The sequence below is a fragment of the Falco rusticolus genome, chromosome 6 (assembly GCF_015220075.1).
Source record: "Falco rusticolus isolate bFalRus1 chromosome 6, bFalRus1.pri, whole genome shotgun sequence".
Lineage (NCBI taxonomy): Eukaryota > Metazoa > Chordata > Aves > Falconiformes > Falconidae > Falco > Falco rusticolus.
This window is the reverse complement of record NC_051192.1, coordinates 6132926-6155453: the sequence shown is the minus strand read 5'-3', so window position 1 is coordinate 6155453 and position 22528 is coordinate 6132926. Positions and strand designations below refer to the sequence as shown.

Sequence of the window (22528 nt, the reverse complement as noted above, 5' to 3'; positions counted from 1 at the left end):
ATTGAAGCAGTTAATTCCTATGGCATGTGAACAGTTGCCAGTTTAGGTTGGCAAGGATGCTTTAATCAAATAACAGATGGAGTCAGGCAGTAGAACCAATAAGCAGCACAATGGAAATGACCCCAAATCTCATTCACAGGCCTTCTCAGTCTAGCAAAATACCACAATGGCTTGCAGCTGTATTCATTCCCCCTATCTCAATTCCTGAAAATTGAAATACCTGTCCCTATAAGTACACTTGGTACTCCCAGGCTGTATTAATAATTAGGACCGTGATATAATTTCCCTCTGTGTGTTACTGCTGCATTTTGAGGTTTGAATAAGGCTTTAATTTGTCTATTTCCTATTTTCTCCTAGACAGCATCTTATTTTTCAACAGGAAACCGCATACAGTCTTAGGAAATATACCATCCCACTTAGCACAGTGAAATCCTTCCTAAAATTTGTAATTCACATTTCCTCACTGAAATGGAAAAGGCTACCTATGAAATAAAGCCTCACTGAAACCCTTACAGTTTGCATGAACTTCATTTGATGATGTTCTTCCATGTATTTCTAATACCAGGAAAAGGCTGTCACAGGGGGAGCTTGAAAAAACAAAGAATTTATTGCAGATATAAGTAGATAAGCATGATATGTTCAGGCAACTTAAGGGCTTGTGTGCTATATCTAATAATCTACCATATTTCACAGAATAATTGCTTTATCATCAAGCCAATGGGAAATGGTCTGCTCTGTGTTTGCTCAGATCACCTGGCTGAGGATGGGAGATGGTAAGGGTTATGTTCACCTGCTTACTGTGACCAGTGATCACCTTGGCTTGAAACAATGTGAAGGCAAAAAAGAATCACAACCGCAGGTCTTGGACTCCAAAACTTTTAACATGTAAGTTGCTTATGGTAAAATGTCATCAGTCAAGCAATTATCTTTTTAATTTGGGTTTTCTCTGGACTAAATGGAGGACTAGCTTTTGTGTATAAATTAACCCCCCTTTTTCCAAACTGGAGTCAAGTATGATTTGCTTGTTGTTTTGTGAAGGAAATGCCATCATTTCCAGTAGGAGATCTTACAACAGAGAGGCTGCAGAGTGAAATTCCAGGGAAGATTTCACAATTGCTGTTAATACAGTTTGACATAGAAACGGCTTTATTTTTCCCAATTAGATGGAAGCACATTTGCAACTGCAGAAGTGCATGATTCACTTTTTACCTATGCTTGCTTCTGAGCTGGAAGAGTAGTTCTGTATCTGCCCTGGATATTAAATGTTAGCGTTGGTTGTGTATTATCTCACTGACAAAACCCCCGTCAACCTATGGGCATATTACAGTAGATGCTAATATCAATAAATCTCAATTTACACCCCTAGTCTTAAACACAAGCTACATGATGACTGTGTTATGAAAGTTAAGTATATTTCTGACCTAAATTGTTTTGGATCCTGCTCCTCAGACAGCATTCATTTATTTGTTTTGGGTGACAAAGCAACTAGAGGAAAACTTGTAAGTATATGACATCTGAAAAAAACAGACCTTCTGCTTTATAACTCTGCCATAAGATCAGTGCCTTGCAAGATGCCATCCTGTTGTATCGAAGCTGTCTTTTCAATAAGCATTGCTAATACCAACAAAAATACAATTAAATACTTGAACATTTTTGTTAGCTTTTGATGTAGATAGGACTGTCCATGTATGTTCAATTACTCACAACCCTTAAAAATAAGATATGTTGGCAGTGTCATCTGCTCCAGCTTCTCAGCAGGCAAATTTTACTTGGAAAATCAATTGCTTCTTTAAATGTATATCAGGTATCCATTTATTTTAAATTTACGTCCACACAAAAATATATTCAACTAGGTTTCATTTACAGTTTCAGTTTCACGAGCTTAAACCAAAAAAACCAAATTATTCTGAGGTCTGCAAAATGGATTTACTGTGCAGTAGGAAAGAGCCTATGGGCCATCAGTACTATAGCTGATTCCAAGCCTTACTAGACTGTGATTTTGGAAGAGTTTATAGCCCAATTAAAAAATAATACAATAAATTTGATGTAAAAGGAACTATAAATAAAATAGAGCTAGAACTTTTCATTCAAATATCTCAAAGCATTGTAAACATTAGATCAACTTCACAGTTCCTCTGTAAGATACTTCCAGAGATTAATAGATTTTTAAAGCTAGTAGCAACAATTATGATAATCTGTTTTGTCTCTTGTATAGCACAGGCCATAAATATTCACATACTAATTCTTGCATCAATCCAATAACTTTAGGTTTTATGAGTATACATGTGTGTTGTGGGGGAAAGTGAAATATGAAATAATTACAGCTTGTCCAAGGTCACATACTATGTCAGAAGAAAAGCTGAGAAATCCTGTTTAATTTTGTTGGAAGTTTAGGAAAAATAGAATCAATTTAAGGAGAAAGAAAACAAAGACTGCAGAGCCAAAAGTATATTCAAAAGAGTATATGCTACCACCATACACTGTTTGTAATTCAGAACGTTAACTGCAAATATCTTGTTAGGTCTTTTTCATTTAACACTGACTAGAATTGTGTCTCTAATTGCAATAAATACATTTCTCTAAGCGATCTCATGCACTAGCTAAATGAAATTATATTCAGACAACTGAAAAATTACACAGCTGTTAAAATGAAATTAATAGCCCTAAAATAGCTATGGACCAAATCACTTCAAAATGCCCATTCCATAAATAATTATGGTTGAAACATGTGATTTATTCATGCTAATAAAATAAATTTCCCCAATTAACTTTGCAGCAAGCAATTGTTACTGTGCTTGATAAGGGATGCAATGTATCTTGTCTCCTACGTGACTGTTAATTTTCTTTGTTGAATGAAAATTGTTGATGAGCAAGCAGTTACAATCTTTTATTGTAAAGTATCTAAAAAAAGAGGGAGGTGCGCATGGGATCACAGGGTGCTTCTGCTGCAAGGCCATGATATGAGCAGGACTTCACACTGCTGGAACCTTATTCACACTGATGTCAGAAGAGTACCAAAACCATTAAAGAGCCATTAGACAGTTGTAGAGAAGTATTAAATTTAAGAATTAAAGGAAAAAAGACGAAAAATCCTGAGGAAATCTGTCAGTCACATTTGAATCAATTAGTTGCTGTTTTATACCATCAAGAGAATGAAGTCTCCTCTATTAGAGCTCTGGAAAGAAAGCTTTGCTCCCTCTAAGTAACAGGGAGCAAACAGCCTTTTATTTACACCTGCCTAAAAAGAACAAGCTCTTTCAACATTCCCCAAAGTTTCTGGAATCCTTTGTCAAATTTACTGTCATCCCCAGTTATCATTTTCAACATTAATGGCTACTTTTTAGCCTGGAATAAATGAACTACCTACTTGTTTGGATTTCAAAGAAAAAAATTTAGGTGTGTACTTATTTAATTCTGTAGAGTTTATTTACACTGACATGGCTTCCTGGGAGAGACAGGTGTTAGCCATGCTATTGCCAAATCACAAAATTAAGAAAATATTCACTTATTAGTAGCAATGTATGAAACATGGAGGGACAAGCAGAAGTTGCTCGAAGGATGGGTTTAGAAGGGTCACCAAGTCAGTTTCACTCTGTGAAATTCCTGTGCTTTAGCAATGAATACAATAGAAAAATTCAGTTGAATTTCAGAAACTTTCAGTCTCTTCATGTTGTTATACAATACAAAATAGTTAAAATAGAGACTATGCTTTCTACAATGTATTATATGTAAGCAGCAGAAAAGTAACTGCATTTTCTTTATGCAAAAAAAAATTATAAGCTGCAATAGACCTCCATGTCCAACATCGGCAAAGGCATTTGGTTTGATACTTTTCCTCAGTGATTAACTGCTTTAAGCACACAGACATGTGTTAAGGCTTATTTTTGGCAACAGCTACAATTTTAGGATTGTCTTTGGAGTATGACTGAAAGGGTTCAGGTATTCAAATCAGAGATTTATTACTTTAATGGAAAGTGCACCCTGTTCCTTTTTTATTGATGCTAGTGTCACTGTAAGTCTATGTAACTATACGTCACTGTTATAAATCAATTTGCTTATAACAAGAGATTGTAGCCATTATGCAAAGAGCTATTCTATATACTACAAAAAAGTAAAGTGGGATGACTGTAGACTGTATTTCCCCTGTGTTTCTTACCCGATTAACTGTTTTATTAACGTTTACAGACCTGTAAAGGAGTTTTTTGTCCCTAGAAGAGTCAATGCCTTCACATACTGTGGGAAAGCAAAAGCTATTGTCACCAGGGGTAAGTACCAGGGGTTCTTCCAAGAGAGTGTTCTGTTGTGAATTTTCTCCCCCCCTTAAATAAGACCAAACAAAACTGAGTTAGTATCTTAAGCATATAGGTAATGAATTCTGTCCTAAATGAGAGGAATCAGAGGTTTTGCTTTTAATTGCTGGGAACCTTACTCTTAAAAGGTGTATTTCTTGACAGGAACCTATCAAGGGCTTAGACTGGGTTTGATTCAAGTAGTATCATGTTTATATAATAAAACAGTTCAAACAGTATGTTAAACTACTCTAAGGCACCTTTCCAAGTCACAGTGGTGACTGTCTTGGCGAGGTGGTACACTACTCCTTGCAGTATCAGCAAGGCTTCTATCCCTTCCTATTACTCTTTGGCCATCCTTTTCCACCTTAAGCAATCTCATTGGCCCATCTTAATACCTTCTGTTGCTCTTCTCTCTGATCACATTTCCTCAAAGCTTTACTGTTCATTCTTTCTCCCAAAGCAGACTGCAGAAATAGCACTCTGACATCCATTTTTTCCCCTGTTATCCAATAATTTTATGAGCCTTTCTATTGCAGTGGTCATATTTCATGCTGCAGAAATGTGGCTGGAATATTGCAGCAGTCTTGTTTGTATATTCTGACAGGGTGGTGCCCTGGGAGTGACATTGATGCTGCCAATCTCCAAGTCTTCAGTATGAGAGTCTCACTTAAAACTTTATTAAAAATTGCAATAGCAAACATAGCAATTTTTATGTCTATATTTAACAAGAAAAAAATGGCCAAGGATCTGCTGTCCAGTCTTGATAATATACAAGCCAGTAAAATAAATTGGGGCAGCAGGGAGACCTAGATGTGGGAAATAGTGCAATTCAAGCTGACTTGTAGCAGTTTACCAAAGGGAAAACTGCGACAGATATCAATATAAATATCAGACAGTTTATTGATTTTCTAGACACAAGATTTAACTTTCTATAGCCCTATTGCTTTCCCTTTATCAGCGAAAATTCTGAATTTCAGCCTTGGAGGAGATCTTATTTACATTGATTACCTTGTCACAAAAAGTAGTCCGGATAGATTTACTGATGACAAAGCAGGAAGGCCCCATAAAACAGTGTGGTTAGTATTTCCTACAGGTAGAACTGGAGGATTTTACTGTAGTAATAAAACCAGAGTGAAGTGTCTGAATAGGACAGAAGGTCAATTACACATGAACTATAAAAGTTTCTCTTACACACCGAAAATTCTTCTTACAGAAATAATAGAGGAAGAGAAAAAAATGGATAAACTTCCTAAGAAATAATAGCTACGGTAGGGCAGACCAAAGCTCTGCTTAACCCACCGTCCCCTCATTGACACTGACCAGCAATAAATACTTATGGCAGAGTATAGAAGTAGGGCAATTATGCAGCAATACTTGCCCCAGGTACCTGTGTTCATTGAAATATCTGTTCTGCGGGTAACAAAGCATTAACTGCCCTGAATTTAACACTGCTAAAACCTCATGTTGCACTGGAATCTGATCTATAGTTGATGAGCCATGTTTGAGAAAGATCAGCTGAATATGGAAAAGAGGTGGGGGAAACCTACCACATAGTCACTAAATCTATCAGAGAGTCTAAAAAGTGTATTTTCTATAGCTTAGCATAGTGTCAATTAACAAGATATATCAGTGCTCTCCATAAAAATATCAGGAGAACAAAATTAGAGCAGTGATGTTCTGGAAGAGTCTTCTGAATAGTGGCAATTGCAGAAAGAAATACCCTCCTCAGTTTAAAACAGAGCTTGAATTTTTTGAAAATGTTAGATTGCATATTTGTCTGTGATGGCTGGAGGCTAGACTTGAAATGCAGGACCTCCTATCCCATCTAAACAACTGCATAATCAGAATATGTTAGGAGATTAACTTTCTCAATACTGCATTTTAGTTTCTCTTGACTTTCACTGCACAAAAGTACAGAAAGTATGGGCAACATGACAAAAATTGAATAATATTGTATTCAAGGATGCTGTAATTATGATTTTGAAAAAGTGTAAGAACTGTAATTACTTCTAACAATCTTCCAATGTATTCCTGGATCATAAAATTTACATGCCCTTGAGCTGGAATCCCGTCTCGCTTGCTCACCCACCAGCCTTCATCTTGATGTTAACAAGCATCCTCCTGCCTCTCATCCTCATTCTCAGTCCTGCCGATTCCCTTGAATACAAAAGGAAATTATTCCTGACCTGGATTACTAACAGTCACGGGAGTAAGCAGGGATGCAAGGCCAAAGAAAGTCAGGGTGGGATCATCTCTTTCAATTTCACTGTGAAGTTTAGATCGGCCAGGGGCTACTATGATGCTGCACCCAGAATTAAGAGAACTGCTGCAGCACTTGAGAGCTCCATCTATTAAAGTCTTCAAACTTTGAACTCTGTCATTCAGTACTCTATTAATAAAACACAGTGCTCACAATGGCACAGCAGTCAGACTAGAACACACTGTATTTGCCTCGATCTTGAAACCCATCTGTCTCTTGTCTGCCTGAGAACCGTGTGTTGATGATCCAGTTAGTGAAAGAATTAAACTGTTTAAAATGAAGATAGGCTGGTCTTCTTGATTAGGAAGCCTGCCATTTTACCTGTAATATACCCTGAAAATCAAAGGCCAGAACAGGGGAAAAAAAAAAAATCAGGAATCATAATACATAGATTTCTTGGTGACATGCAAATATTTGCAAAAGCTATGTTTATATGTCATATTCATTAATTAAAAGAAATATTCAGCCTTTGATAACAGGATAACTTCTAAAGTATTCAGTGGGGATAAACATGCTATCCACTTTACTAAGACCTAACCTATTGTTATTTAGCTGGGTATTTACAGCACAAATGGTATGCTAAATACTACACTGGGAAGTGGACAAATTAAAAGAAGTCATGTTTTAACACCTTTAGTCTTCCATCATTTATTTAGTTGTACCACCATATATCTAGTCGTATTTGAACATGCTCAGTCAGTTTTCCAGTACTGTGATGCAACCTAATTTTGCCTTCCAGATATTTGATATTGGATTAATGGATTAAAAAATAAAAAACCTGGTACAAAGTTCATTTTTCATGCTAAAAGCTAGACTTTCAACCACTAAATGATAAGAGCTTCATAGTGGCCTAAGATATGGAGCCCACAGTAGTTTAGAATAACTTTTCTGTTTAGCATTTTACATTATTATGTTGAGTTGTAAAGCAATAGGGTTTTCTTCTTATTCTGTATCCATTTCAATTCCAACTATGTCTTAATCAGCAACTTGGGGAACAGCTACAATTAAGATCAAGTTATGTATGTGTATAAAAGCTGGAGATTATCAGTTTTAAATGATATATCTACTTCTAACCCCATTAGTTCTTCAAATCCAGAATATTGTTCTCCTGTGAGCAATAAGTAGAAGAAAACTATTACTGATTTCTAAATCCAGCAGTAGCAGCTTAAGACTGATAAAAGCCCTCTGTGCTTGCTCAGTATCCTTTATGTATTCCTGGCATCAGCAAACATGGCAACATGTTGTATCTTTCTTTTACTGGCACTATACATTGCTATTGAAATTTTCAGGCATTCCCAGGAATCCTAGTTATTAGAAATCGCATCCCAGGACTCCCTAATATTAGCCCTCAGAAGCACAGCAGAATCTTTTCTATGACGCAGTCTAATTTAAGAAGAACACATGAAGACAGACAAGGCAGCACAAAGTAAAAAAGAGACATTGGTCAATATGATGAACAGATGAACTTGTATTAGTTTGCCAGATGTCTAACTGTTCTGAAGCAGTTTTGCAGACATTTTAATCCAAGATTATTTAAAAGGCAGGCTTAAAGGAATGATAAACTGCTTTAGAGAATAAGGGCACCTCAGCACTCTCAAAACTAACCAGCTGCAACAAGACTTTCACCATCCAATATGAGGTTGACTTCAATAAGCAGCTCCCACACCTTGCCCTGGCACAGCCACCAATCCCCCACAAAGTTTCACAGGTTCATCTACTGTCTGTGCTGTTTCTTCATCTTCAGACCAGTCCACCCCTGCTCTTGCCTCTGCTGCATCCAAAGTCTCCCTTCTCCAGTCAACCTCTCCTCATCCAGGCTCCCTCCTTCTCCTGGGGCCCGCTCCTACCTCTGGAGTGCTCTCTCTGTTTCTTCTAGATGTCTCCTCATCCAGTCCATCTCTCCCCTACCCCTTAGGGCTATTTAACTACTTAGCAGGACCCAGCCACAGCTGCACCTTATCCACATCAGCCCACCCACCGCCCCTGAAGCCAGCCCACCGCTGTATATTATCAATGTTAATTAACCTGCCCTCATTCCTCTATAATTCCTCTACATAAGCGATCCTTCTGTGTGAGAGGAGCAATATAGAAACCAGGGGTTATGGTTTTTTGTTTCTAGTTTATCAAAGAATGCTAAGCTAAGCCTAGCATTTTTCCATTCAAAATGCTGTTGTGCTCAAGGAGTTTCAACACCACTGAAATGCAGGCATCTCAGCAGGTTTGTAATATCACACAAACTGCAAAACTGTGTAAGCAGGGGAGGCACTTTAACAAGCATCACATGTTTCAAAGATGGTATTGGAATCCATACATCCTAGCTAGAATAAAGCTGTGGTCATAGAATCTGCCTCTTAAAAAGAACCCTAAACATGCTTTCAGAATTATTTGTCTTGGTAGAGAGAACATGGAATTGAGCCCATTATTATTCAAACCATTGATTTCACAGACTCTTAAAAATTTTCTCTCAAATTTCTGGACAGATAATTCATCTTATTCAAGCTTGTCTTGCATGTGCTTAGTACCCCTGCCTTCTGTGTCAGGATTCTGAATCCCAGAGGCATATTTGGAGCACAGAGAGAATAAATGTTCCAGCCAATGTTCCAGTGAAGCAGTAAATGTTAGAGCCAATCTGGTGTTAGTCCAGAAAGAGCAAGCATGTCTTCTATAACCAAATCCACCGTTATCTCCACATCAGTAAAAGGATTGAAACTAATTCACTATTTCTCATGGGAAGCAAACAGTATTTTTAATATAGGGAAAGGTTTTCTTTCCTAATGACATTTGTTCCTCCTGTTAATATCTTAAGTAAATAACATGAATTAGTGATTCTATTCTTAAAAGAAACTCTCTGTGCCACAATTGAAGGGCACTATCCTCCTCTTCATTTGTCTGCCATCACCTCAGGAATATAAAGAACAGGGCAATTAGAAAGAGTAAGAAAGAACCTGTTCCTCAAAAGTGCAGCAAGTAGGTCGGATGAGTTGGGCAGATACTGCCAACAACTTCTACCTAGTTCACCATTGTTTTAAGACATGACATTTTCCATTTGGTGCTGCTAAGGGGCATGTTGTTGAAGCAGTGTCTATTCCCTCTGACATTATAACTGATCTCACCAGTCTTACTGGAGTCTTCTGTCTGCCATTTTTTGTGTCCTTCTGTCAACCTCATGGAAGGTCTGCAAGCTGAGTTTTACTCCCATGGTCTTATTTTTCAGTAACATATACTGGCCTGATGACAAGGTTTCTGCTAACCTGCCAGGCACGTCTGTGATGGCCTAAGGCAACATCTGAGGAAGTGAGCACGGGCCCGCTGTGTTCTGCTCCCCAATTCAAAGAGGCTTTGCAAACCACTTGTGCAATTACAGCCCTTGTAAGATACCTCCTGCCACGGTTACAGCACAGACAGCTCATCTCTAGGGCAGTTTTGCCTGAAAGTCACTGAATAACTGAAGTTACTGCCAGTCAGCTACTTATCCATGGCTCCCCTTTTCTGTGCAAAAGTTATCCCTCCACTCTGCCAGTATAACTGTTTGCATGGTTGCATTCTCAATCACACTTGTGAAATGAGTAAGACATAAACCAAAATTACTTTCTGTTGTAGCTGTTTTAAGAGCAGATCCTTCCTCCAGCGAGCCTCTCTCATTTAGAGAGAAGCTACATAAACAGTGGAACCAATTTAACTGAGAGGGCAATAACGTTTAATGGAGGAAAAGGGAGATGGGGTGCTCCTAGATGAATCACATATTGCTGTATTAAGAAGGAAAGGACTAGATTTCTGGAGACAGAGAGAGAGAGGGAAGGAGGGACTGACCAATGACCATCAGCTGAACAACCTTAGGGAAGATCCCTGGAGAGCAGACAGTTTTCTTTGCTAACAAAACTGAACTGAACATTGTAGCCTTGAGGTTGAGTGAATGTCCTCCTGAGGCATGTACTTCCCAGTCGCTGTTTTTTTGGCTTTATGCACTTCACTTTAAGCTGAGAGAAAACTAAAATTCAAACTGAAGTCTAGGTGTAATGGGCTGTTTCGTATATTGTGTGTCAAAATAGTGTTCAGCTAACTGCATACTATTCATACAATTGCACTGTTTGCCAGGAATTGAAAGCTAACATATAAGTCAATTAATGTCAAATTTAAACTGGGCTCATGTTCTCTTAAACTCCTGTGAAAAATATGAAATATTTCAGTGCATTAGGTACAGCTGTGTTTACATCAGTATGTAAACCCAGTTTGCTAATACATTCTTAACATCTTTCTGTTTTGAAATATTTATGGAAACTATTACAAAAATTGTCCCCAAAAAATCACCTGTAATGCAGTCAAGGATTATTTCCTAAATTGTAGGTACACTTAATGTTTGAAAATACAAATAAATATGAAAGGCCTAATTCTAATTTACTTCAAGACACAAAATCACTCAACAGCACTTACTGTTTCTTAACTGCCCTCAACTTTCCTGCCTGTTCCCCTTCCTGTTCTGCATGCCCACCCTCTTCCACAGAGACAGTCATCCCTTCATTTCCTGGCTAAGTGGACCCAAAAATTGTTTTGACATTTTTCTAGATTAGGTCTTTGAAACAAAAAAAACCCCGAGCCCCAGCTCTATTTCTAATAAAGTGATCTGCTCCTATGGGACTAGCACAGGTAGTCACATCCAGTGTCCTTGACATTGCCCAAGCAAAATAAAAAGACTTCAAAAGGCGAATCAGTTATGTACTTTTAATACAAGTTAGGGGATAAGCGATGAAAACATAAGCTGGAATCCAGCCCTTGGAATAAAAAATTCACATCCTTATGTGGGAGTTGCCTATATGCAGAAAGCAGAGACTTATCAACACTAAGCTTTCCATTAGGAAGCTTATTTGTAATACCAGTGACTATTCAGTCGTTCTGACTACTGGTTTTTTTCCTTTTGCTTTCAGGTCATGACAAACTCCTTCATTTGTGACATCCTGCTATAAATAGTAGGCCTACAGAGGAGCTATCAGGACACCAATATAGTGTTGTGGACATTGTGACAAATAGAAAAGATCAACATGTTACGAGTCTCTCCTCTGCAAAAGTAAAACACTTTTCTAACTACATGGAAATCAGTGCTTTAAATGCAAGTAGGAATCCGGTTTTGAGTGAGTACCTCTGATAGTGTCTAGTCCTAATCTTATTGCTTCTCAGTTTGTTTATTTTAATAAAAAGGTGGAGTTTATCTTAAAATTTCCAAATTATTTTACATTGAGAAGCAAGAATAGAATGGAACTATTTGACATACTTTCTCTCTAAATGTGACAAAAGAATACTTACAATAGTAGATATTAACATTCCAGTAATTTCCATATTACTTTGGCAACTGCCAGAATTATAACATTACCTGTACCTGAATGCTTCATTCAGTAGCGATCACCTGCAAAAACTTCCTACAGCTTCATTTATCCTTCTCTCTGCCTGTCTGCCTACTAAATCCATAGGTGGAATTTTTCTTAAACTAGTGACTTTATATATCATGTTCAAATATTGACCTATTTCTGAATAATGTCTTTTACAAAGCTTACTGATCCAAAACTTTGTCCATGAACAGGATACTATCAAAATCAATACTAAAACTTCTTCAACCAAATACTGCAAGATTCTGCTGGAAATGGATGGGTTTCTTTTAAGTTATTGGTGGAATCATGGCATAAGTGGTTTATCTCATTTGTAAAAATGACACTGTTCAGGAGGGAATAAAAACTAAAAATATGTGCAAAAGTAAATGAGAAGGCCCTGAAGGAGTATTATGAATGGCTGTGGAGCTCTTTCAAGAGTGTTCTTATGCAATATTTTCAATATTCAGCAGTATCCAATATTTCATTAAAATTTACAATGATGGAATAGAGAGCATGCATACTAAATTAGCTAGTTGCCCCAAACTGGTTAAGGCTGCAGGCCCTGCGCAGAAATATTAGAGCTCAGAATGGTCATTAAAATTGAAGGTATGTTCTGTGAAAAATACCTCCTATAAAGCAATAAGGACTTAATATAGTTAGTGTACTAAGATACCCATTTTTCTCAAAGGTTTCCACCTTTTTGTTGTGTTATGTAGGAAAGAGTATTGAGCTATTTATTCTGTCCATGCTGCTCCTCTGCCATAACTGTTTACCACTGCTCATTGAGGTGCCAGGAAAATGACACGTTTTCATGTCATTAACCCTATTCTTAAAATAACCCACACCCTTCTAAAAGTACTACTAGCTGAAAATAAGTCATCAGAAATCTCCCATCTTCACATAATCCTGGAGCCATAACCATTCCCCCTTCCTCACTTCTATAAATCTATACATGTGTGTTCTATAGACAGCTCTGTACGTTGCTACAGGCATACCATTACTGCTGAATTAAGGAGGGGTTTGACAGATAGCCTGCAAGCTATACATGTAGGAAAAATGGAATAAAACATAAGACATGTCTTAAGGGGAATGAGTGTACACAAATATATTTATAGAAAAGCAACTAAGTATGAAGTCCCTAGGGCAGTTAATGACCAGAAGATCTCTTTAGGTCCCTTCTGGATCTTTCTGTGATTCAATACAATGACTCAGAGGGAAGCAAAATCTGCTTTACAAGTCTCCAAGTATGTGGACACCTGATCTTAACTAGAAGTAGCCAATGACATCAGTAAGATCACTCATGCCTGAAAATGAATACGTTTTAATTAAAAGCTCTATGTCTTTAAACAGCAATGTGAGTTATATAACAGAAATTACACTTAAAAAAAAAAAAAAAAGATAGATAAATTCCTAGACTTTCAAAAGTCAGGTAAGTCTTGCAGTATTAGCTGAAAACTGTGTCAAAAAAAAAAAAGGGGGATCCCTCACAGAGAAATCTAAAGGACTTTACAAATAAAGTGACGATCACTCTGTGCCTCAGAGAATCTACAATCTGTAGCTGATATGTGATATACACAATAGCAGAGGAAGCTCAGCTGTAAGAGGATTGCTTCCAACACAGTTAAAGCACATTTGTGTTTGTATATACAAGAACCAGGTATTATACAAAAGTGTGCAACTTCCCAGGGAAATTTTAATGTTATGTCAAACACATAATTTGTTTCCACCTAAAAAACAAAGACCAATTTGCTTTCCAATCTGCCTAGCATAAGAAAAACCAAAATAGTTTTCTCTGTTTTCATCTTTTAGTGACTGTGATATAGGAGGTTGCTAAAGCAAAACAAGGAGAGCCTATATATCTTCACTGAAAAGAAGTTAGAGATAGCAATGATCTCACGGAAGCGTTGCAACCAAGGGAAACAAAATGTCTTTATATTCAACAGATTTTGCATTAGCTATTTGACAGAATAGCAGAACCAGGGAAAAGCTTAGCAAAATCAAATTAATACTTTTTCTGGTCATTCCTAAAATTAAATTTAACGTAAAACATGTCAGATATTCATATTAAAATAAAAACTTTGTTATCATGCCATTTGTCAGCTAAAAATACAGAACAAGGTGAAAAGTGGAGACTACTCTTTTTTTAAAATAAGATTTGTAATTGTTATATTACCACATTTGAAGGCTCCGACTGACTTTATACTTTACACCCATATTTCTTGAACATTTCTTTAAACTTTTCTTAACATACTGTAAAGACATTTTAATGCTATATACGTTGTAAAGCTTCAAAACAGCATCGTAAAGGTAAACCTAGGTCTAATGCACTAGGGAAATGTTGTCCTCTGATGACAGAAACTGAAAGAATGTTGTAGTATTTCTCCTGTCCCTGTTGGGTTAAACACTATGTTTCTTAATTCTCACCAGGCATAGATGGTCCTTATTTTCTGATGTAAGTGGCTGTAGTGAGAAAGTTATAGTTTCACATGGTGGACCATCGTAACTTCTGTCAGAGAACCAGAGGAAGTTAAAGAAAGATGGGAAATTTTTATACATCATAGAAGAAGAACACAAAAAACTTTATGTGTCACAGTAGATAAACTTCTCACTACTTTTAGCTGTTCTTTAAAGGGCTTAAGAAGCAGGTGGTAGACAGATGATTTACTGAACTTTCACTACATTTGCTCTGTACTCACGAGACCTGGCCTTGGCATGAGCCATTGCTGTATTTTGTGGAATAATATGCATGTCAGAATTAAGAAACTATGTTGTATCTGTCCTTCTCTACTTCCAACACTTCTCTTCTAAGCAGACACGTGCTGATGATGTTCAGTTCTGTGGGCTCGTGGGCATCCCACATCTTTTCTGCTGCAAGCAGAGACTTTAATTGCTACAGAGATAGATTATGTCTGTCTGTTAAAATAAATTCTTAAAATGTTTTAAGATTAGGGTGATATGTTAACTGTCTTTGCCTTTGTTACTGGCGCAAGGATCAGACAATGGGAAGGGCTTGACAGTGGGAATAGGGGATATTCCTGTGAAATATATTTAGGAACTTTTTAGAGAAAAAAAATTTCCCAAACCGTTTTCTTGTTTAAGTTAGATTGCATATATTGCACTTCTGGCTTTCGCTCCCTAGAATTGTAACATGTAATTTCCTATGATCTGTTACATATTACTTTATGAAGAACAAGAGTTAGTGTTGGACAGATGGCTTTTAAGATATTATGTGAGCTACATTTGTGAGGACTAATACCCATGGAGGTAGAAAGCTAGAAAGTATATTCTTCCTGACTGTGTTTAAGAAAATCAAGTTGTCAATCTTTTGATACATTTTGTACATAATATTAACTTTCTGTATTAACAAAATGTAAAAATGTTTTAAAACAAGCATTCAAATAAAGAATTTTACTACCTTGCTTTGTGCTCACTTGACTCCAAAGGACTTTTAAGACTGAAAAGACATACACAGTTGTACTCACAAGAATATCACCACAGCCTATATACAATTTATTTATGCTGCAGAATTCAAAAGTAAAGGATCACATTGCCTTTTGGTTTCAGATCTGTGCTGCAGCAAAGGTTTGCAGCCTGAAGAAGTAACAGCTGAGTTAGGGCATTCCAAAACTCTGGTGAATGGTTTTAAAGGTACCACAAATGTTACACATCTTTTACAAAAGTACTAGGGGATTCAGTTGATGGTATTAACCTTAATCCCATGATATAAAGCATTAATGTATGCTTTAGTTTATACAGAAATCTAAAAATGAACGAAACCTACACCATGGTTTCACAGCACTAGTGCAAAAAATTAGAAATCACGGGGGATTTGTATTACAGTGGAAGATGATATACAAGATTATTAGCTCTAACAGTTTTAGCATCCAGAGCATGGAAAACAAAGAGTAGAGCCCAGGCGAAGGGGAGGGAGGTCAGAGTGTTAAGGAAGTATCAAAAGAAACATCTCGTGTGACACAATGGCCAAGGTCCAAAACAGATGTCTGTATGAAGAGAACAGCATGGTCACGCAGACCCGAAATCAAAAACTAAACCTCCATGAAGGAAAAGGTTTCTCTTTGTTTCTGAAGTGCAAGTGTTCCTCAGAACGAGTAAATTACTTGTAACTGCATGCTAGATTAAAGGCAATATTGCAGTTACGCAAGAAATGTAGGAAAGTATACATACATAAAAACTGTTTTGTATTGTGCCCATTTTTAAGACCTTCTCTTTAACCGTACGTCAAAAATTGTAAATAGAAATAAGTGAAAGATTTTTAAGAAAGGGTCAGTTTTAGGCACTGAAGGAGATTGTCCCAGTGCCGTGACTCAAATGAAGCAGTGCGTTGTTGCCTCCTTCTTTTAAGGCCTTCTAGCATATGTTCTATCTGCACTGTGTGCAAACAAGTGGTTTGATCATTGCCAATACTTCAGGTGTCTTCTGTGGCTGCATTTTTGCTTCTGAAATCTTCTTTTAATTTCATTTCCATGAGTTAGTCTTCTTCTTATGAAATAGAACTACGCAACTGTTTAAGCTTTTTGATCTGTGATGACTCGCAACAGTAAAAAAAAAAAGAAAGAAGGAAAGAAAAAAATATCTGATTGTCTGGAAGTCCAGTTCTGGAATACGCCAAGGATCAAGCAGACCTACAGAATACTTGTTTTATTCAGGTTATTTTTGAGATGCATGTGCTTTATTTTTGAGGACTGTTCTGCTTGCGTTTCATGTGTTGCTGGATGGTCTGACTGGATTTTGGTTGACCTCTTCTGACGCTGCCCAAGTCTGTTCACGTGACTTCACCTTGTGAGTTAGGCGTTTCCAAAATTACAGAATACTCAGCAGGTCACTTGTGTCTACAGAGAAGTCCCATGTGTGTGTGGTAGGGGGAGGATGGAGGGAGGGACAGAGAGAGCGAGGAGAAAGGTGGAGCAGAGCTGTGAAAGGGCTGGGTCTGATGGGTTTGGGCAGGCCTTGGAAAATGCAGATCTCCAGCATAAAGAGGCTTACCATCTCAGACAATCTACTTTAAAAACCCACTTTTCTAAGTAGAAGACTAATCTCTATGTGCACTGAACCCATGCTCAGTCCCACTGAAAGTTACACAAGCTGAAAGCCCCTGATTCTGTAAATTAGTAACCACATAAACAAAGATTGAAAATACCGCAGAAACTGCATGAGGCACATTCATTCAGCAGAGTACAGTTTAACCTTTATTTACTATGCTAAATGTGCAACCCACCTCCTGAACGAACAGGAGAATTTGACTGACAATTGTTTTAACATAGGCCTTGCTACAGTGTGTGTTGCCATTAAATTGCTGAAAAGGAAATGTGAGGAGTATGTGGATTATTCTCTTTAAATTAGATTTTTATGCACTGCAGTCTTTATTATGATAGCTCATAACTTCAGGCTGTCTAACCTGCGAATTTCAAGAACTCTGTCCAGCTCTCTCATTCTGGTGCAAAACCTGGCTGCATCCCTGCTTGGTGTTAGTGTAAGGACCAATGTGCACACCATTCTCTTGCACCTTAAATCCCAGCATGTAATCTCCACTGAAATGGACCCAGGCATGAACAAAACAGCGATTCACAGCACTGTTGGTCCAGGTTGCCATCCAGATTATCAGGGAGCAAGGACTCTGGAATGAACTGCATCACACCATTGCTTCGGAGTACTATACAGTTGGAATATAATGGTAAAATCTACAGGTACCATTGGGGCACTTGATCTGAGTACTCTGGTCAAGGTTAGTTCTAGGGATTGTGCTCTCAGCACTGCCTGCTGTAAAACAAAAATAATCGGACACTCACATATTTGAAATCAATTAATCTTGTTTCTGCCGGTCCCCCTGTATATAAGGTAATCTTAAAGGAGATCATTGTTTGTCTAATGCTGTAAACTAAGTATAAAAGTCAGAATTACAGCTGTACTATTATAAAATTAATCTGGATGATATTGGTATAGCTATTCTTCAGGAAACAAACAACAAGATCACTTTGGCCATCCTTCATTCTTAACCAGTCAAAATGGTGTTACGCAATCTAATGCATAGGCAGCTGGAGGTAGGTCTGGATCTTTCTACAGTCTCTTCTAAAAGGAGAGCTGCTGGCAAAATCTGGTATGTATATGCGTGGCTTCTTGGTTTGCAAGGAGGAAAATAGTCACTGCCAGTGCTGAATTAGACACCAGCTCTCAAACCTTTCTAGAATCATGAGTTGATGATGTAAAATGATCATCAGTCAAACACATCCAGGGAAAGAAAAATAGGATCAAGGGTTTGGCTTATTCTTCCCTAGATCGGTTCTTCTTGTCAGCATGGGAAACATCTGCTGCCTGAGCAGTGCTGTCTTCTTGCAGCACTTTGGGGTTTTTTGTGGTAGACCTCAATAGATCTGCAGAGGGAGTGCACTCACCTGGGTGTTCAAAATCCGTACCATATTTGGTGGCAGACAAGCCCAGGACATATTGCACCAAAACTTGGAACTTGTGTGAATTGTTTTGAGCAGACTTCTTTGTTTACACTGGGGCATCTGGGACAGTTTGCAATGCAGTTTTCTGGAAAACACTGAAGAAATCTTCTCCGATATTTATTTTAAGTGAAAACAGATTGCCCTGAGCCAGTAATAGCAAAACAAATATTATTATGGCAACAATTGAGAAACTATTTTGGAATTTGAATTCAAATGATAGTTCCATTTAAGAAAATTAAGATTCCTTAAACTAGTCTAGCACATAAGCACTTTGTTTGCGCCAATACTATAAAGACTTTTTGGTGGAACAAATTATTAGCAGGCTGCTGTCAGGCAGCTATTTTAAAATGATGTATATATTGAATCCTTTTATCACAGAAGTTAAACTTGCTTTCTTGGTTTTATAATGTAAGAATATCTACAAATTAGGCACAAATTAGGCAAAGTCGTAGATTTGTAAATGGTTTCTATATGTCCTTTCGTCATTTGAATTAGTATTTCCATAGCAGTGACACTGAAGAAGAGGTGAGGGCCAAGGCAGGGATTGTCATAATCCCATGCGCTGGACTTGCTTCAGAATATATTATTCCTGGAAATTAATTTGTTCCTGATCTTCCAGGTTGTGAAGACCTTAAAGGTGACAGTGTGCATAGGTGCAATTACAGTTGTAGTCCACAGCTGTGTCTTTTTCTTCCGCTGTTCAGTTAAGTGACTTTACTAGAAGATCTGAAATACTGTTGTGTCCTATTTGTTCCTCATCATAGGAACATGTTTCAAATCGTGTGTTGAGATTTCCCACAAACACAAACTATTCTGTGTTAAATTATATGCCACAGACCAACAGGAACCACATTCATCACAACTACACTTACAGTGTGTCTGTCCTGACTTACGTTTTGGTGGAAAATATTTCCTGAAAGGAAATACCGTTAAATTTGTTTGAAAGTATTAACTTGTCCTGTGTGTCATTGCACTAAAATACAGACTCAGGTGTTCACACAGTACGTGGATTCTTTGATAAAGGGTCAGCATGTTGCAGTTATAAATTAGGTTATTGGCATGGAAGTGAAAGTGTATGTATTTAACTGTAAATACAAATGTATGTAACTCTTTGATGGGAATTATTCTGCAGACACCAGTGACCCAGTTTTCAGGAAACATTTTTTCCAAACTGGCCGCAACAGCCTATTCCCTTGTTTTATGGCTGTAATTTCATTAATACATATAATTTGGGAGTTATAAAAAGAGGAATGAGTGATGCATTTCCCACTGTTACTGTTTTACACCTTTTCCGTAGGTCTGAGGGAGTGCAAAGTAAAATAATATCGCTTATTCTAGCACTGAAGCAATATCTTTTTTATTGACAAGAAATGCTTGTAGAATATGTAAGTCCTTTAAAAAGTGATATCCTTGGACTTGGAATTACAGCTAAGCAGCATCCTTGGATGTTTCAGGATACACTAGATAGACAGTGACCCATGACACGAGTTGGATGTTTAAAGCCAGGCAAGGCAAGAGTGCTCTGTATAAAGGCACTTGATCTGGCTGGTTACTACGTTGGCACTACAGCATTTTTCTACAAATACCAATAAGGTAATTTAATAGAAATTGCTAGCCTTTTTGTAAAACGGGCCCAATCAGCTGAAGAATTACTTCTATGGAATGTATGGTACTATGAAAGCGATCTGTGGGGTAGAGAAATAATGGAAAACTGACCTGACACTCCAGCCTAGATAGAAGCCTGCTGCATAGGATATCTCCCTGGGTTTATTTTTTCCCTCTCCTTCATGTCACTCATCCCTTCATCGCCCTTTCCTCTCTATAGTTAGTTTGTCCATTCTTATTCTTGTCCTGCAGCCTGAAGCATTTATTGCTTCATTTTTTCCATGTGACAGAACTCTTTGAATGCATTCAGGAAACATCAAGGAAAAAAAAAACCAACCCACCCACTCTTGGTGACAGAGGCTATTAAACCTGGAGCTGTGGCAGGAAGCAGGTCATTATCTGAAAGATGATCTCACACTCATAGCACTCCGTGGAAACCAGATTAAGGCCAGTGGCAGAAACCAGAGCAGCCTGCGTAGCCCTTGTACCGAAAGGCTGTGAAGCAGTGACAGCTGCTCGCTCTGCCTTCGTGCCTGGTGGGAATTCACAGCTGGAACAGTGGAGGCTACAACTTCATGTCTTGCCTGTTGGAGTTGTCAATGGAAGTCAGTAAGCCAAAATTTGCAACACCGGTCGTTCCATTGATGTTACCAGAACACTTCCAGTGGTGGGGTTGGTTGAATTAGACCACTTAAGTGAGTCAAGTGAGCAAGGTATGAGCCTGTAGGCTTCAATGCATAAAAACAGCCTCAGCTTTGTTTGATGATCAGGAGGGCTAGGGTAAGGAGTATATTCCCAGCCTTTATACCGCTGCACAGTATCATTTGTAAAAGCACAAACCCTTTAATTTCAACCAGTGAAGGGAATGTTCTTTGGTCTTTTTCTCTTTAAAAGTAATTTCTTTTTTTGGCAGCTAATACCAAAAGAGCAATGCACACATTTACACGTGGCAGGAGAGTAGTGCAATGACCTGGGTGATTTCTCACACCTCCATTCTGGGGCATGCCCGAGTTTCATTCCATTCATAATTTCTTCAAAATCTGATGCAGCCAATTTGATGCAAACATATAAAAACCTCCTTCCTGAAATCTGTCCATACTAAACTTTGTTATATGTATGTTAGTTTTATTCCTACAGAACCCAAGCGCAGATTTTTAGTGTTTCAGGGAGAATAAAGGGAGGTAAGGTACGTTATTATTCTGACTTTTGCAAATGTACTCAGACCTTAATGTTATCAGTCTCCGGTCCTCTCTCTCCAGATCTACTTAAAGGCAAACTGGCTATGCGATATTCCAGTGGGAAGTCATAAATATCTTTTGCCTGTCTGGAACTGAGCAGGTGATTGTATCAATGCCTGTGTAGGTTGGTGTGGATGTTTATCAGACCTATTTTGAAAGCACAAGACATTGCTTTGAGGACATGTTTGTAATACGGTCATTTGTCTTCCCAAAAAATGAGAGCAGCTGCTCTGGAAGCTCAATGTTTAATTTATGTCAAACCATTGCTAATCACGGCTGTTACTGGAATGTATTGTATATCAACAATATTAAATTTAATCTAGATAATTTGAAAAAGAAGCATTTGGGAAATCTACTCCAGTCATCCGTCACAGAAATTATGTGGCCATGTCTGTATCAGATACATTTTTATTATGCTGCTTTGAAAGTCAAAGTTAATCCTTCCCTTGCTGCTGTGCTTTTATTCTCTTTGTTTTATTTGCTAGTCCCAGATATGAAAAATTTTATTCTCCTCTTATACTACATAATTCTTCAAGAACATTGAATAACCTTCTTCAGGCTTTTCATGTAACAACCAATTTTCTGTATTTCCTGTCCCATTTCCCATTATTCAAATTACTTTGTGTCTCAGGTAGTTCACAAAAAAACTCCTACAAAATTAGCCTACAGAAGAGAAGACTCAAGGGAGAGCTCATCAATGTATATAAATACCAGAAGGGAGGGTATAAAGAACATAGTGCCAGGCTCTTTTCAGTGGTGCCCAGTGACAGGACCAGAGCGATGAAAACTGAAACAGTGGAGGTTCTGTCAGGAAAACTTCTTTTACTGTGAGGGAGACCCAGCACTAGCACAGGCTGCCCAGAGAGGCTGTGGAATCTCCATCTTTGGAGATACTCCAAATCCATCTGGACATGGTCCTGGGCAACCTGCTTTAGGTGGCACTACTTGAACAGTGGGGTTAGACAGATGCTCTCCAGACAACCCTTCCAACCTCAGCTGCTCTGTAATTCTGTGATTCTGTGGAAAAGTAAAATTACTTCAAATGCGAGGTCTAAGGTGAGAGCATCATTCGAAGATTGGTTGAAGATTGACAGGAGGAACCTCACTTTTTTTTGAGCTCTTCTGATGCAGGTGTTCATGGGCAGTCACTTCTGTCCTACACCTCTACCTTCCTGTTCCTGACCCACACACCATCTCAGTGTCCACTGAAACTGTTCTCCAGAGGTGTTGAGGGGTTATTTTATCATTGCATAGGAGGTCAAGTAGGTCTCTTGTCAGCATACCCAGCACACCATGCAGAGACAGA

General features: G+C 38.0%; 1 protein-coding gene across 1 annotated transcript in view; it reads left to right on the top strand.

Annotated features, from left to right (window-relative positions):
- The window catches only part of WDR64 (WD repeat domain 64), a 71875-nt gene that overhangs the window by 22924 nt on the left and 26423 nt on the right, over positions 1 to 22528 (top strand). The window contains 6 exon segments of the mRNA XM_037391719.1: positions 694 to 764; positions 766 to 885; positions 1367 to 1477; positions 1479 to 1499; positions 4186 to 4265; positions 11475 to 11614. Coding sequence (XP_037247616.1) covers positions 694 to 764; positions 766 to 885; positions 1367 to 1477; positions 1479 to 1499; positions 4186 to 4265; positions 11475 to 11614 — 543 coding nt within the window.